The following is a 13,574-nucleotide window of genomic DNA, read 5'->3' as shown; positions in this document are numbered from 1 at the left end:
TCGATTTATTATTTACATTTAGTACATACAGTGTAATGATAGACAGCTTTTATTTATTAAATTGATTGCTTATAATATTATTCAAACTGTTTATGCATAGTTATGTGTGTGTGTGTGGTTTTTTTATCAGATTCTGTTCTTTTAAAAATTGATGAGGGAAACTGTTTACATTTTGATGGTTTTGTGTAACAGAATAATTTAGTTTTTATCAGGACGACGTCTAACTGATGAATGTGAAGAAAAACCATGCGACCACATTTGTATCGACACTCCTGAGAGTTTCTACTGTAGATGTAAAACAAACTTCCACCTCTTTATTGATGGAAAGACTTGTCTGCCAGGTAATGCAGTAAATATTAGCGACCTTTAAGGTCTGTTCAGGTGAAAATTACGATTGGTGCATTTATAGTCCAAATAATCTAAATCCTTCTTAAGTTCATATATTTCTAACCAGTTATATAACAGAACATTGATTGGTTGGTGCAGGACAATTATAATTGATTGATGAGATTCAAATTAATTTTTTTTAATTCACAGGTTCCCTGTAATATATACATATAGTCTATCCCTGTGTAGGATGAACAGGGGCAGTAGATGCGATAGTCTAAAACAATATTTAAGAAATATAATTCCAAGAAAAATTAAAAATGTGTACTATATTATATCAGTAGGTGATCTTGACTAGAATGGTCACATTGCCTAAAAATAATAATTAGGTCTACATCACCTAGAATCATATTAAATGTTATGACATCATCTGATCATAAACTCATGAACCTCATTGTTGAGTCTATCTAACATAAAGTTTTTTACAGTCTTTTAAACCTATTCGTCTTAACTATCGTATGTTTGGCTGTTGTTTTAAAATAATATAGTATTATAAAGGTTAACATGAATTGAACTCTTCATATTTTATTCTTTAATATGTTACAATATTGCTATTCACATCCTGCCATGATGTGATGTATCTGTTTATGTATATAGTCATGATAGAGTACCTCTAGGATGTTTTATTCTTTAATATGTTACAATATTGCTATTCACATCCTGCCATGATGTGATGTATCTGTTTATGTATATAGTCATGATAGAGTACCTCTAGGATGTTTTATTCTTTAATATGTTACAATATTGCTATTCACATCCTGCCATGATGTGATGTATCTGTTTATGTATATAGTCATGATAGAGTACCTCTAGGATGTTTTATTCTTTCACATGTCATTAAAAAAACATTGCAATAAAAAACATATATACATGTATTTCTCAGTCTGTCTAATAATAAATAATCTCACTTAAGTGCCTGTTTTAAAACTGTATGATAATTGTTTTAAAATTATATTTTGAGAGGGCTGCAGTAAGAGAATAAAATAAACTCATATCATAATGTGTGTACAATATTGGTACAGTACTCATGCACTGGTAATATTCTCTACACACATACTCTGTTAACAGATACCGAACCTTACATAAAGGGACCTGTGACGCTGGCACTGGATTACTATGTATTTACAAGCATGTTTCAAAGTGTTCCCGAATCTGCTACATATTACGAGTTCTTTCCGGAGAAAATGTATTTCACTAAAGCAACTGAGACTTGCAGAGCGTATGGAGGAAATCTGGCATCCATTCATACGATTTCTGAGCATAGATTGATGTACTCAAATCTTTCTAGCCATCATACCTGCACTAAATGGTTGCTAGGTAAGTATTGCATTATGATTAATAACTGAACAACATTGATGCGGACATAGATATTTACAAATATCCCATAAAATCTTTTACTAACGTAAAATGTCTATATGTTTTCTTACTTTAATTTTGAAGATATCCCCTATACAGTTTGCAAAAATAAATCAAAATATAGATGAAATGATACACTACCTATATATTTATTTTCATAAGCATTTAATTGATACTACCGAAACTCAAAATGTTAAAATACCGTTTCAGGTCTTAAAGGAAAGTCTCTGATGCACAGTGCCTGGCTGGATGGCAGCTGGGTTGACTTTGCACTGTTTGAGGGAACAGTACCCGAACATACAAACGAGGATCAAGTGGTTTTCATGGACAAGGATCTATTTTACATGTGGAAGTATGGTCCAGTTTCGACAACACAAGGCTGCGTCGTATGCCAGTATAGACAAAATGGTAAGATAATGAACAAATCTACTGCAGAGTGATTATGAATGGCTGGAGATTTTAGACTAATAATTGTAGTCAATTCATTGAATTAAAATGGCAGTGTACATGAAATCAACTTGTATGAAATATGCTGAAATGGCTTGGCTTGTACCTGTATATGCAGTTACTGCTAAAAAGAATTCTGTTGTGTACAAAATAGATGCCAACATGCATTGCCCTTTAGGAAGTTATTAATAACTATTTTGCAAGTATGACATGCAATAGCTGATGATTAATTAATCATTGTGCTCTATAGTGTAGTCATTAAACTACACTTTTAACTTTTTGATGACTTTTAAGAAAGTTAAAGTTTGTTTTATTTAACAACACCACTAGAGCACATTGAGTTATTAATCATCAGCTATTGGAGGTCAAAGATTTGATAATTCTGACATTTACTCGTAGAGAAAATCTGCTACAGTTTCCACCAGCAGCAAGGCACCGCATATATCATATATTGCCTTTGATATTTCATTTCATTTCAACTTATTTTCGTGCTTATATCCAATTAAGGTTCAAGCACGCTGTCCTGAGCACACTGGGATGTCTGTGCAGGATAGTGGGTTAATTGTTAGTTGATTTGTGGTTAGTGAAAGAGAAGAGGGTGTGGTGGCCGTACACCTACCCATTGAGCCCTTAAGAACTTGCTTTAGGTTGGAGCCGGTACTGGGCTGCGAACTCTGTACCTACCAGCCTGTAGTCCAATGGCTTAACCACTGCGCCACCGATGCTGGTGCCTTTGATATACATGTATGCCAGTCTTGTGGCACTGGTTGGGAAGGGAAATAATCCACTCAGAGAATGGGGGTCCGCTGGGGTGGTTCAATCCTGTGACCCAAACCCTGTGCTCTACCAACTGAGCTCGATCCCATCACCTGTTGATGTCAAGATGAGAAGCCCATTCCTCACCAAATATCTATAATAAAAAAACAAAAAACAAAAACCCTGATCGGTTACAACATTACACCCCTGAAAATTCTGTTAATGATAGATGCAGATATACATGTATGTGTAAATAATTGTTTAATGTGTTCTCATCTTATCACAGTATAACACTGCTCAAATGGTGTAAAGAGTCTTTTGTGAAATTTCAAGATTGAAAAGGCTAAAGTTAAGAACAGGAGATTTGGTTGCCAGTAGTGATTGCTGTATTGTTTAATAATTATAGTCGTTGTATTAAGTAGTGGATGTTGTTGTATTATTGTGGTTGCATTAACAACTTGCATTATGATGACCATCTATGTTTAATTTCAGACTGTAGTCTGCCTGTACTAAATGGATATTGGACAATCCCCCGAAGTGCGTGGACAGCTTCAGGAGACATATTACAAAACACCAACATTGATTACGTTGTCCTTAACCTGGCAAATGGTCTCAACTTTTTCAAGGCTACAGAACCAAAAGGATACATTCAGGTTGGTAAAATTATTGTGGCAGCTTTTGTTTATTGCATGTTACTGTAAATTAAGTTTGTAAAAAAATAGGCCGAAATAACTCAAACACATTGTTACTCTCCGCACCCATTACAGGTGTGCGGGTAGGCCTACTCTTTGATAACTGTGCATATATCCACCAAAGGTTCACAGACGGCCACCATATAGATCCAACTTCTGACATATCACCAGCTGCTGAGTCTGGGGTGGATCGAGCACCCATTCATATAACACATCTACGCTATTCATTAATGTTCAAGCTATATGTCCTCAGACCACAATTAATTTCACTATGTTTTCTCATGTAGCCCCAGTGGCTGTAGCACTTTTATTAATTTCACCAGGCCAATAGCATTTCACAGGAAACATTACCTGCCTGGACCCAATGAACACTCAAAAGGATGACCTCTGTTGTCCAGCTCTTTTCCGCGTTATATCAATGTAAACAAACACGTGGGCTAATTAAGGGACCGAATCACACCCATTTCTGTGCATTTTACACAAATTTTGCATGACTTCAATGTGCTCTTGGGGACATTATGCAGTATCCAGTGTAAACCAAGTGCACATATTCACTAACTGCATCCTCTTACCTGTCAAACCCAGTGTAACAATCCAGTATACAAAGCAGCTCCCCAGCCATTAATCACATAACAAGAAAACTATATTTTCTCGCATTCGTATCCGGAATTTTGGACAACCAAATGGGTGGATAACTCTAGTCTGATGCCTATCAGACCAAAATTGTCATTTAAATACATATGTCAAGTTGCATACAGGCAATAAAAAGAATATTTGATACCAAATATGGCTATTGGAGCCTGTGAAATGGGGGACTGCATGTGCCACAAAAGACGGCAATCTGCGTCAAATTATTCCAAATAGTGGACTAGTAATTATGCAATAACTTTAAAAGTTACAGACATTTTTCTGAACAACAAAAAGAAACTTGCTCCTTATTGTGTTCTCTACAACTGAAATATAGCAGTTGGCAGGAATATGATTTTTTTTATTGATTTTTTTCAATTTAATTTAAATTGATACATTTTCAAAAAAGAAAATCCCACAAAGTTCTCTTTAAAAAAAAAAAAATTAAAACTGTAAAATTTTGGATACTGCACACAGTCAACATATGCCAATTACAAATTAGGACTGCTTGAGTGTCATTCTGGTGAGGGTAATTAGCAAGGTGTCTGCACACCATAACAGGTCACACCTGAATGCAGAGGAAATGGCACCAGCCTGCGAAGAAGCAGTACAGAATATACAGTGAACAAAAAAAGCTGTCAACTGCCACTGCATTGAAATGTTTTAATGTATCAGAACTGAAGGTGACATCACACATGACCTGATATATATACGGGTGGACATGCATACCACAATAAGTATTTCAGTTTTATACACTACGAGTCACATCCATGGAAGGCAATACAAGACGAACGACACAGTTCAAGAAGGGACATGCACCTTGGGATAAAGGTAAAACTCTGCTGCATGAACATGCAAGTCCAGAATCTCACACTGAGAAGTTGCGACCAGTAGTCCGGATGAATATAGACGAGTTTGCCTTGGTCACGAAGTCGAGTTCCACTTCAGCCACCATATCCACTCCAGATTGCGAAGGTGCATCACAGCCAGTCCGCATACTACGTCCCATTACGAGGGCATGTACTGCGTCTGAAATGAAAGAAGAACAACAGTGTAAAGACAGAGATGGCATGAGAATAATGGACAATGACAGAATGGTAGATGCATGGAATGCAGCTTTCAGCTACCACTCAACAGCTTCCCCTGAGTGTGATGAGCCTGAAATGAGGTTAAGTGGGGTCTTTGTTGGAAAGTCACACTACACTGTGTGAAATGTGACTTACCTGCTCCTGAAAGCAAATTGTACAATGAGGTGAAGACAAATAAACCTGGCCCAAATGCAATAAAAACTAATGTGTGTCTTGCTATCGGTCTCCAAGATACTCCTGCCAGCAGTACGAGAGCAAGAGTGCTATTGGCAAGCATGGACATTCCACCACCGTGTCAGAGCAGCATGCAGAGAACATCATACACGGTATCAACGGCTGTAACAGATCTAAATGAAAAAGATATGGCACAAAAAGTTGAGCTACTGAAAGACATTAACATTAAACGTGGAAATGAATGTGATGAAATTAACATAGTCATGGATGGGAGATACAACTCCACGACAATAACAAGTTGGAAGAAACAAGGCCAGAATGCATCACAAACTATAGGACTTGCGTGTGAAACAATGACTGAAAGAAAATTCATTGTAAGTGCCTGCTTCCAGAATAAACTTTGTTGAACCGGAGCCTGGTTAAGAAACAAAAGTATTCATGTGATGTGTCCCGGTGGTCATCCTGACTGCACAGCAAACTTGCCGCCATTTGCTCCGCTGTCGGAATACGAGATGGGGAAAGATATCGGAACAGACTTGGCTCTACAAGGTACATGTATTCTCATAAAATACGTCACAACAGATGGAGATTCCAGATCATCTGCTGGAGTTGATAGTGCTTTGAAACTTCTAGATCCAATGTGAAAAGTGCAGCGGGTAGCTGATCCAACCCACTTAGGTCAGAGTCAGTTTCGTAAGTGTTACAAAGCTAACTTCAGTCCCGACATGTTTACTGGGTCCACCCGTGAACAAAAGCATGAAGCACAGAAGGTATTCAGCCAGGATATGAAAGCAAGGTGCAGTTTAATTCTTAAAGAACTGATGAAACTACACACTGGTGATATCAGTGTACCGAAACGAAACTTACTAAAGGTCCTGCAATCTACACTTTCGTGCTACGGTGGTGACTGTTCAAAGTGTTCGTGGTACTCAGTTGTCTAAAGTTGAGGAATAATGAACAACTGGTGGCACCGATTCATGTTCCTGGGTACACACAGAATCACAGAGCTGAATATGAATGAAAATGACAAAATGTTAGTACTGGAACTTCTGAAGATTAAACTAAGTATTTCATTGTAGAGCAAATGAAACTGTATACAGACACACAGAAATGTGAGGCTGTGAACCGTTCTCTCAGTGTTTCCTTACCTAAGAATGTGAACTATTCATGAATGATGACTGGAAGAGCTGCATCCACCATCCACAGGCTGAACAATGCCCCAGGAACATCAACGATAGAAAAGTGCAGTACTGTGGCATCGAACTGTCAGCTCCTGTTCATTGCGTCAGATGGACAAATTGTCGGACTATCAAAAAAGATATCAAAACAATCCACAGGTGGTTAAAAGGCACTTAGTCCAGCAAGGAAGTAAAATTAGAGGTCACTTACAATATAGACATTTGCACAGAGATCAACAAGCTGACTACAAGAAAGGATTATTAGATATTGACAGTCAAAGAGCAGACAACTCCTGTGACCACAGTTATTCAAAGTAATTTTTGTCACAAACTTTCAAGTGATACATATAATATAGGAACTATCAGTTTGCATGATAGCATTTCTGCTGTGGACATGAACCCTAGACATTGAAGATTGACTTTAAACAATAAAAAACAGTAATGTGAATAAATGTATGCTTTTGAATAAATGTCTCATGTGATATTTATATGTGATATTTATATGTGATTTTATGACATAAAATTTTTCTTTAAATTAACCTTTGTTATTGTTTTACATTCTTATATGCTATGCATTCTAAGATGCAAGAGGCGGGGGGGGGGGGGGTGTATTGTCCATGTCTCTGACAGACATCCCTGTTCACACATTGTATGCGCGAGCTGTTAATTGCATGTGGCTCAGCAGATAAGTGATCTTTAAACATACAAAGACGGTTATGGCACAGGTGACTGATGTCACTGCCATCTATGTCCATCTCCTTATTAAAGACCATGAAACTTAATCTGTGAGCATTTACTGTACGATACTGGCCTGTGATTGGTGATTTGAATTTAATAGCACCATATCCATTTGGTCTGGGTGCCCATTCTATATTATACATTTACTGTACGATACTGGCCTGTGATTGGTGATTTGAATTTAATAGCACCATATCCATTTGGTCTGGGGGGCCCATTCCATATTATACATTTACTGTACGATACTGGCCTGTGATTGGTGGTTTGAATTTAATAGCACCATATCCATTTGGTCTGGGTGCCCATTCTATATTATACATTTACTGTACGATACTGGCCTGTGATTGGTGATTTGAATTTAATAGCACCATATCCATTTGGTCTGGGGGGCCCATTCCATATTATACATTTACTGTATGATACTGGCCTGTGATTGGTGATTTGAATTTAATAGCACCATATCCATTTGGTCTGGGGGACCCATTCCATATTATACATTTACTGTACGATATTGGCCTGTGATTGGTGATTTGAATTTAATAGCACCATATCCATTTGGTCTGGGGGGCCCATTCCATATTATACATTTACTGTACGATACTGGCCTGTGATTGGTGGTTTGAATTTAATAGCACCATATCCATTTGGTCTGGGGGGCCCATTCCATATTATACATTTACTGTACGATACTGGCCTGTGATTGGTGATTTGAATTTAATAGCACCATATCCATTTGGTCTGGGGGGCCCATTCCATATTATACATTTACTGTACGATACTGGCCTGTGATTGGTGATTTGAATTTAATAGCACCATATCCATTTGGATCTGGGGGGCCCATTCCATATTATACACTCACCAGGATCACATTTTGAAAAAATTACCCTCTGGTATTTTTGAAAAAACCCCTCCATTTTGACTTATTCAATTAGCCTTAATACTCAAAGTGAGGCTGTCACAGGGTGTAGGGATACATTCTGATTGAAAAGAATGACCTATGACCTGATAGGGGTACAATGCAGGTCAAATCGTGTCATAATTTGTGAAATTACAAATTTTGAAGAAAAAAAAAATATTCGTAACCCAAACTGATTAGTTTTAGATTTCCACCTATTTTGACAATTAGCATGTACATTTTGAGTCCTGTAACTGTCATAGTTACCTCACAATTAGGTATCAAAGTGTGTCACCCTGTGTCAAACATCCTACTATATCAGGCCTTAGACCACAATTAATTTCACTATGTTTTCTCATGTAGCCCCAGTGGCTGTAGCACTTTTATTAATTTCACCAGGCCATTAGCATTTCACAGGAAACATTACTTGCCTGGGCCCAATGAACACTCAAAAGGACGACCTCTGTTGTCCAGCTCTTTTCCGCGTTATATTAATGTAAACAAACACACGTGGGCTAAGGGACCGAATCACACCCATTTCTGTGCATTTTACAAAAAAATTGCATGATTCAAGGTACTCTGAGGGACAGTATGCAGTATCCAGTGTAAACCAAGTGCACATATTCACTAACTGCATCCTCTTACCTGTCAAACCCAGTGTAACAATCTGGTATACAAAGCAGCTCCCCGGCCATTAATCACATAACAAAAAAACTATATTTTCTCGCATTCGTTTCCGTATTTTGGACAACCAAATGGGTGGATAACTCTAGTCTGATGCCTATCAAATCGTTGAAAGGAGACACCATTATGAATTTGCAAATTATAAAAATAGTCAAACTGCTACTTTCAGTGTAGGAATCAGTATTTTATCTTGCAGTTTTTGCAGAAGTCATTCTTCATAAACTACAGTTTTATGATTTTGAAGTATTTTCCCACCATAAACACATTGCATTAGTTTCATCTTTAAAATTATACCTAATGCTGGGTTTTTTGTCATTGAATTTGAAAATGTACATACGATAGTCATTTACTTAAATGCATTTGTTTGTGGTCTTCATTCTTTTTTTAATTTTATTATGACTGTTATGCTACATGTAGTTTAAAATGTTTTGTATCTGTTTTTCCCCTTCAGATAGACATTCAACAAGAATTCCTATTGCATTCACTCAAGTGCAGTTCGCTTCATGGGGACATACTGGAAGGTTATGGTAGATCAGGACAAATTCCACTAAGCTACGCTTTCTACATCGAGTATTCAGTAGATTTGCTTAAAAGATTTGTTTATATTAAGGATCAGAAGAATCAAAAGTTGGTGGGTTTGAAAGTTTTGTTATAGAAATATAGAAATGTGTTCTCGATCTTAATGTAGTTTTGATAATTGTACTTATACTTTCAGAGTTTAAGATTTATAAATATTTTGGGGCCTTTCGACAATAACATATTGCAAAATCAAATAATTTTGTTTAATGTTTTTTTTATTACCCCAGATCTACATTTGTATTTGACACTGTTTTATATCTTTATAAATATTTTGAGGCCTTTCAACAATTACATATTGCAAAATCCGATGATTTAGTTTTTTCAGCCCATGACATTTGTAACGTGTATGTATTTTGAATACAAACATAACAGATTCTGTAAGCCCCTTTCCATTAAGAATATACATAATTGTTGAACAGCATCTGAGCACATGGCTAGAAATCTGAGAATTGGTCATCATTAGAAGGTTGATGTTTAATATTTACTGGTCATTTAGACAGTTTATTAGCCCACATAATTAAATTTAAATATACATTGTATGTAAATATAATCAGCCCTCTACATTACGACTGATTTGGTTGCATATATTCAACCATTTTTTATCATTTGGCAACTAAACCATTTCATATTATCTATATAAAAAGTACCAGTAGGCGGCATCTGGCTCCTAGATGGAAAAGTTACATGTAACATAGAGGCCTGATAATTGAAGAGAATTATTTACAAAACTTGTAAAGTTTGTGAGATGTCAATTTGAGAAAACTAAAAATGATTTATGTTTCAAATTATAACTTCATGTATGAACCACTGGTTCATATAAACCGTATAAGGGGCTGTAATCCTTGGTTTGGGACAAGCACTGTGCATGTATCTGTATATCTACAGTATATCAAACAAACAATTTATTTGTTATCTACATTTTTATATAGTTTGCATTTAACAAAGTTTGTGAAACACACTGCAATTAAAATGTAATGAGATTTAAATGATGTTCATAATGTCAGATAAAAACAAAAACACTAATAATTATTTTGCAAGAAACAAGGTCTTGAAACATTCAGTTCTAGCATGCAAGAAATTATAGTTTCTTTTACAATGTTATTTATTTAAAAAGTAAATAGGTTTAAAAGTAACATTTTGATCACTTTTGTTGATCTGTTTTGGGCTTAAAATTTTACATTCTAAAAGTTCGTTTGCTTTTATTTTCATGAAGACATTTATTTTAGGGCATATGAAACACTATTAATTTGGTCCAAAGGTCCTTATTTGGATGCCAAGTTCCTGTAAAAAGATCTCTGAAAAGGTCTAAATATTGTCTTAAAATATTGAAAATTGACAGTTCATAAATTGTATAAACCCTGTAATAAAAATTAACACCTTGAAAACCTGGCTAATACTCTAAATGGTAATCATGTCACATGAACCACATATTTTTTTCAGAAATTTTCCTGTGGATCTGATGCTTTGATTGTTAAATCAACTCATTTATCTTCACCGGTGATAGCCAGATTTGTGAAGATATCGTGGAAATTCAACACAGACATGATCGTCTTTACACTAGCCATGGAACTGTTTGGATGTCCTGCATACACCTCAGGTGAAATGTGATGCTTTAAACTGTTTGTTTTTTTGTCTAACGGTGGAAGGTTTTTGGACCAATATTTACTTTCAGCAATATATATTTGCTACAATTTTGTAAAAGCAGTTAATACATGTATACAGAGGTTATTACCAGAGTATGTTTCGGTATGATCAATATCATATATTAGGAATACAAATTGTATTGTGTGAGCAACTGCATGGTGAGAGTATGATACATTATTTTTATTTCTAATATATGATATAGACGATACTGAAAAAAAAGGGTAATAATCTCTTTATCATATAATCTTAAGCTTAATACATGTTTTTGTAAACTATACTCAATATTCAAATGGTGTAAGAATATGCAACACAGTGTCTTTTTGAATGGAAATGAGGTCAAACTGAATGATGTCATTTTGAATGTCCTTACATAAAAATAAACTAGTGCTTAACATTTTTTGTTTTATGAATGCTGTACAGCTTTCAGTGTAAAGGGGGCGTTATGTGGTAAAGCTTTTGCTTGGTGCACGGTCGGTCTAGGATCGATCCCCATCAGTGAGCCCATTAGGCTATTTCTCGTTTCAGCCAGTGTACCACGACAACGGCCGTGGTATGTGCTGTTCTGTGTATGGGATGGTGGATATAAAAGATCCCTTGCTGCTAATGGAAAAATGTTGCAGGTTTCCTCTCAAAGACTATATGTCAAAATTACCAAATGTATGACATCCAATAGACGATGATTAATAAATCAATATGCTCTAGTGGTGTCATTAAACAAAACAAACTTTATAAACATAATGCCGTGACCTCAATTCATTTACATCTTATTTGCAAAGTTATCAAATTCTCAAAATATTTTGATTACACTGGACATGCTGGCTATTATATAACAAACTGGATTATCAACTAGTAGCAAAATTAATGCATGTTAAGTTAATATGTGGTGACAGCTATCTTGTAGTCACCTGGTATTAGGTCTGTTTATGTCATGCACACTGTGCAAACTTTAGTTTGAGGGATACATGCAAGCACAACTACATGTATATGCTCCACTGTAAAAACTCATTTGGAAGAGTGAAATATTGCATCCCTAGTCTGAACGAAATACACTTATAATTTCTATTTGAAATGGCATCATTTTAATATTTACAAAATAACATCCTTGCATTCTTTTATTTAAATTGAATGTATTCTCCATATACTGATTAGTTTTATAAGTGCGATCTTTCCACCCCTTTGACATTCGGAGAAATGCAAAATTTCAAAAAAATAGTATTAAAGAATAGTATTACCAATTATTAGAATATGTTATAAAATGGTCAAATAAAAAGTAACTTTGTTTTTACCATGTATATTTCTTCATGTATTTTATAATTGCATGACATCCTTTATGCCGGGCATTAGGTATTTAGAGCTGTTTGAAAAATCTCATTGAAGAGAATTGAAAATTGGCATAAACTATTTATGGGTTATGCAAACACAAATTCACTTCAGGTAACCCATCTTATTGAAAGAGAATTGAAAATTGGCATAAACTATTTATGGATTATGCAAACACAAATTCACTTCAGGTAACCCATCTTATTGAAAGAGAATTGAAAATTGGCATAAACTATTTATGGATTATGCAAACACAAATTCACTTCAGGTAACCCATCTTATTGAAAGAGAATTGAAAATTGGCATAAACTATTTATGGATTATGCAAACACAAATTCACTTCAGGTAACCCATCTTATTGAAAGAGAATTGAAAATTGGCATAAACTATTTATGGGTTATGCAAAAATTCATTTTATTTTTGCATAACCACTCAAGACCATGTAAATGATGTCCTAAATTTAACTTGCAAATTGAAATGAAAAATGGGTTACGCAAAACTAGTCTTGAGCACGCAAATCAAGAACAAAGCTGTCATTCTCACAGTATTCAGAAGCCTGATGCAAGTCGGTGAGAAACTAGTATATTATTGATAGTTTAATTAGTTGTTAGTATAAATTGCAGATTCATAAAAAAATGTTTGTCACTAATCAAAATAAAGAACCAATTTCCATGTGTAAATGTATATGTCTGTATCGTCCTATTTGTTCCAGCTGAGGTTGTAGTGAACCTGCAGTGTGGGACGGAGCCCAGTCTGTACTCACTGATGGGAAATGAATCATTCAGGTGTCTGCATCACAGGTGTCCTCTGACTGTGGACACATGTGGCCCTTACAAACACTATTACGTGCCAAACGACCGGGACAAAAAACACACATGTTCACCGAGTGATACCTGCGCTTCTATGCCTTGTGATGATGGCACAATATGTTTAGATTATGGAAAGAGATTTGAGTGTCACTGCCCACATACCGTTGAAGGAGACTGCAGTAAGTATATGTTTATTATTA

At 35.6% G+C, this 13,574-nt stretch overlaps 1 protein-coding gene across 2 annotated transcripts in view; it reads left to right on the top strand.

Annotated features, from left to right (window-relative positions):
* The first annotated feature begins 1,469 nt into the window (after positions 1-1,469).
* Positions 1,470-13,574, top strand: part of LOC121384314 (polycystic kidney disease protein 1-like 2) — a 43,907-nt gene continuing 31,802 nt past the window's right edge. For both annotated transcript variants that reach the window (XM_041514647.1, XM_041514646.1), the window contains exons 1-6: positions 1,470-1,704; positions 1,954-2,151; positions 3,439-3,599; positions 9,474-9,653; positions 11,042-11,198; positions 13,278-13,553. In XM_041514647.1, the coding sequence (XP_041370581.1) occupies positions 1,518-1,704; positions 1,954-2,151; positions 3,439-3,599; positions 9,474-9,653; positions 11,042-11,198; positions 13,278-13,553 (1,159 nt within the window). In that variant the 5' untranslated portion in view covers positions 1,470-1,517. The remainder of the gene's footprint in view (positions 1,705-1,953; positions 2,152-3,438; positions 3,600-9,473; positions 9,654-11,041; positions 11,199-13,277; positions 13,554-13,574) is intronic.

Source organism: Gigantopelta aegis, chromosome 10 (assembly GCF_016097555.1).
Source record: "Gigantopelta aegis isolate Gae_Host chromosome 10, Gae_host_genome, whole genome shotgun sequence".
Taxonomy (NCBI): domain Eukaryota; kingdom Metazoa; phylum Mollusca; class Gastropoda; order Neomphalida; family Peltospiridae; genus Gigantopelta; species Gigantopelta aegis.
The sequence above is the reverse complement of the archived record's forward strand: the minus strand, read 5'-3'. Positions and strand labels throughout refer to the sequence as shown.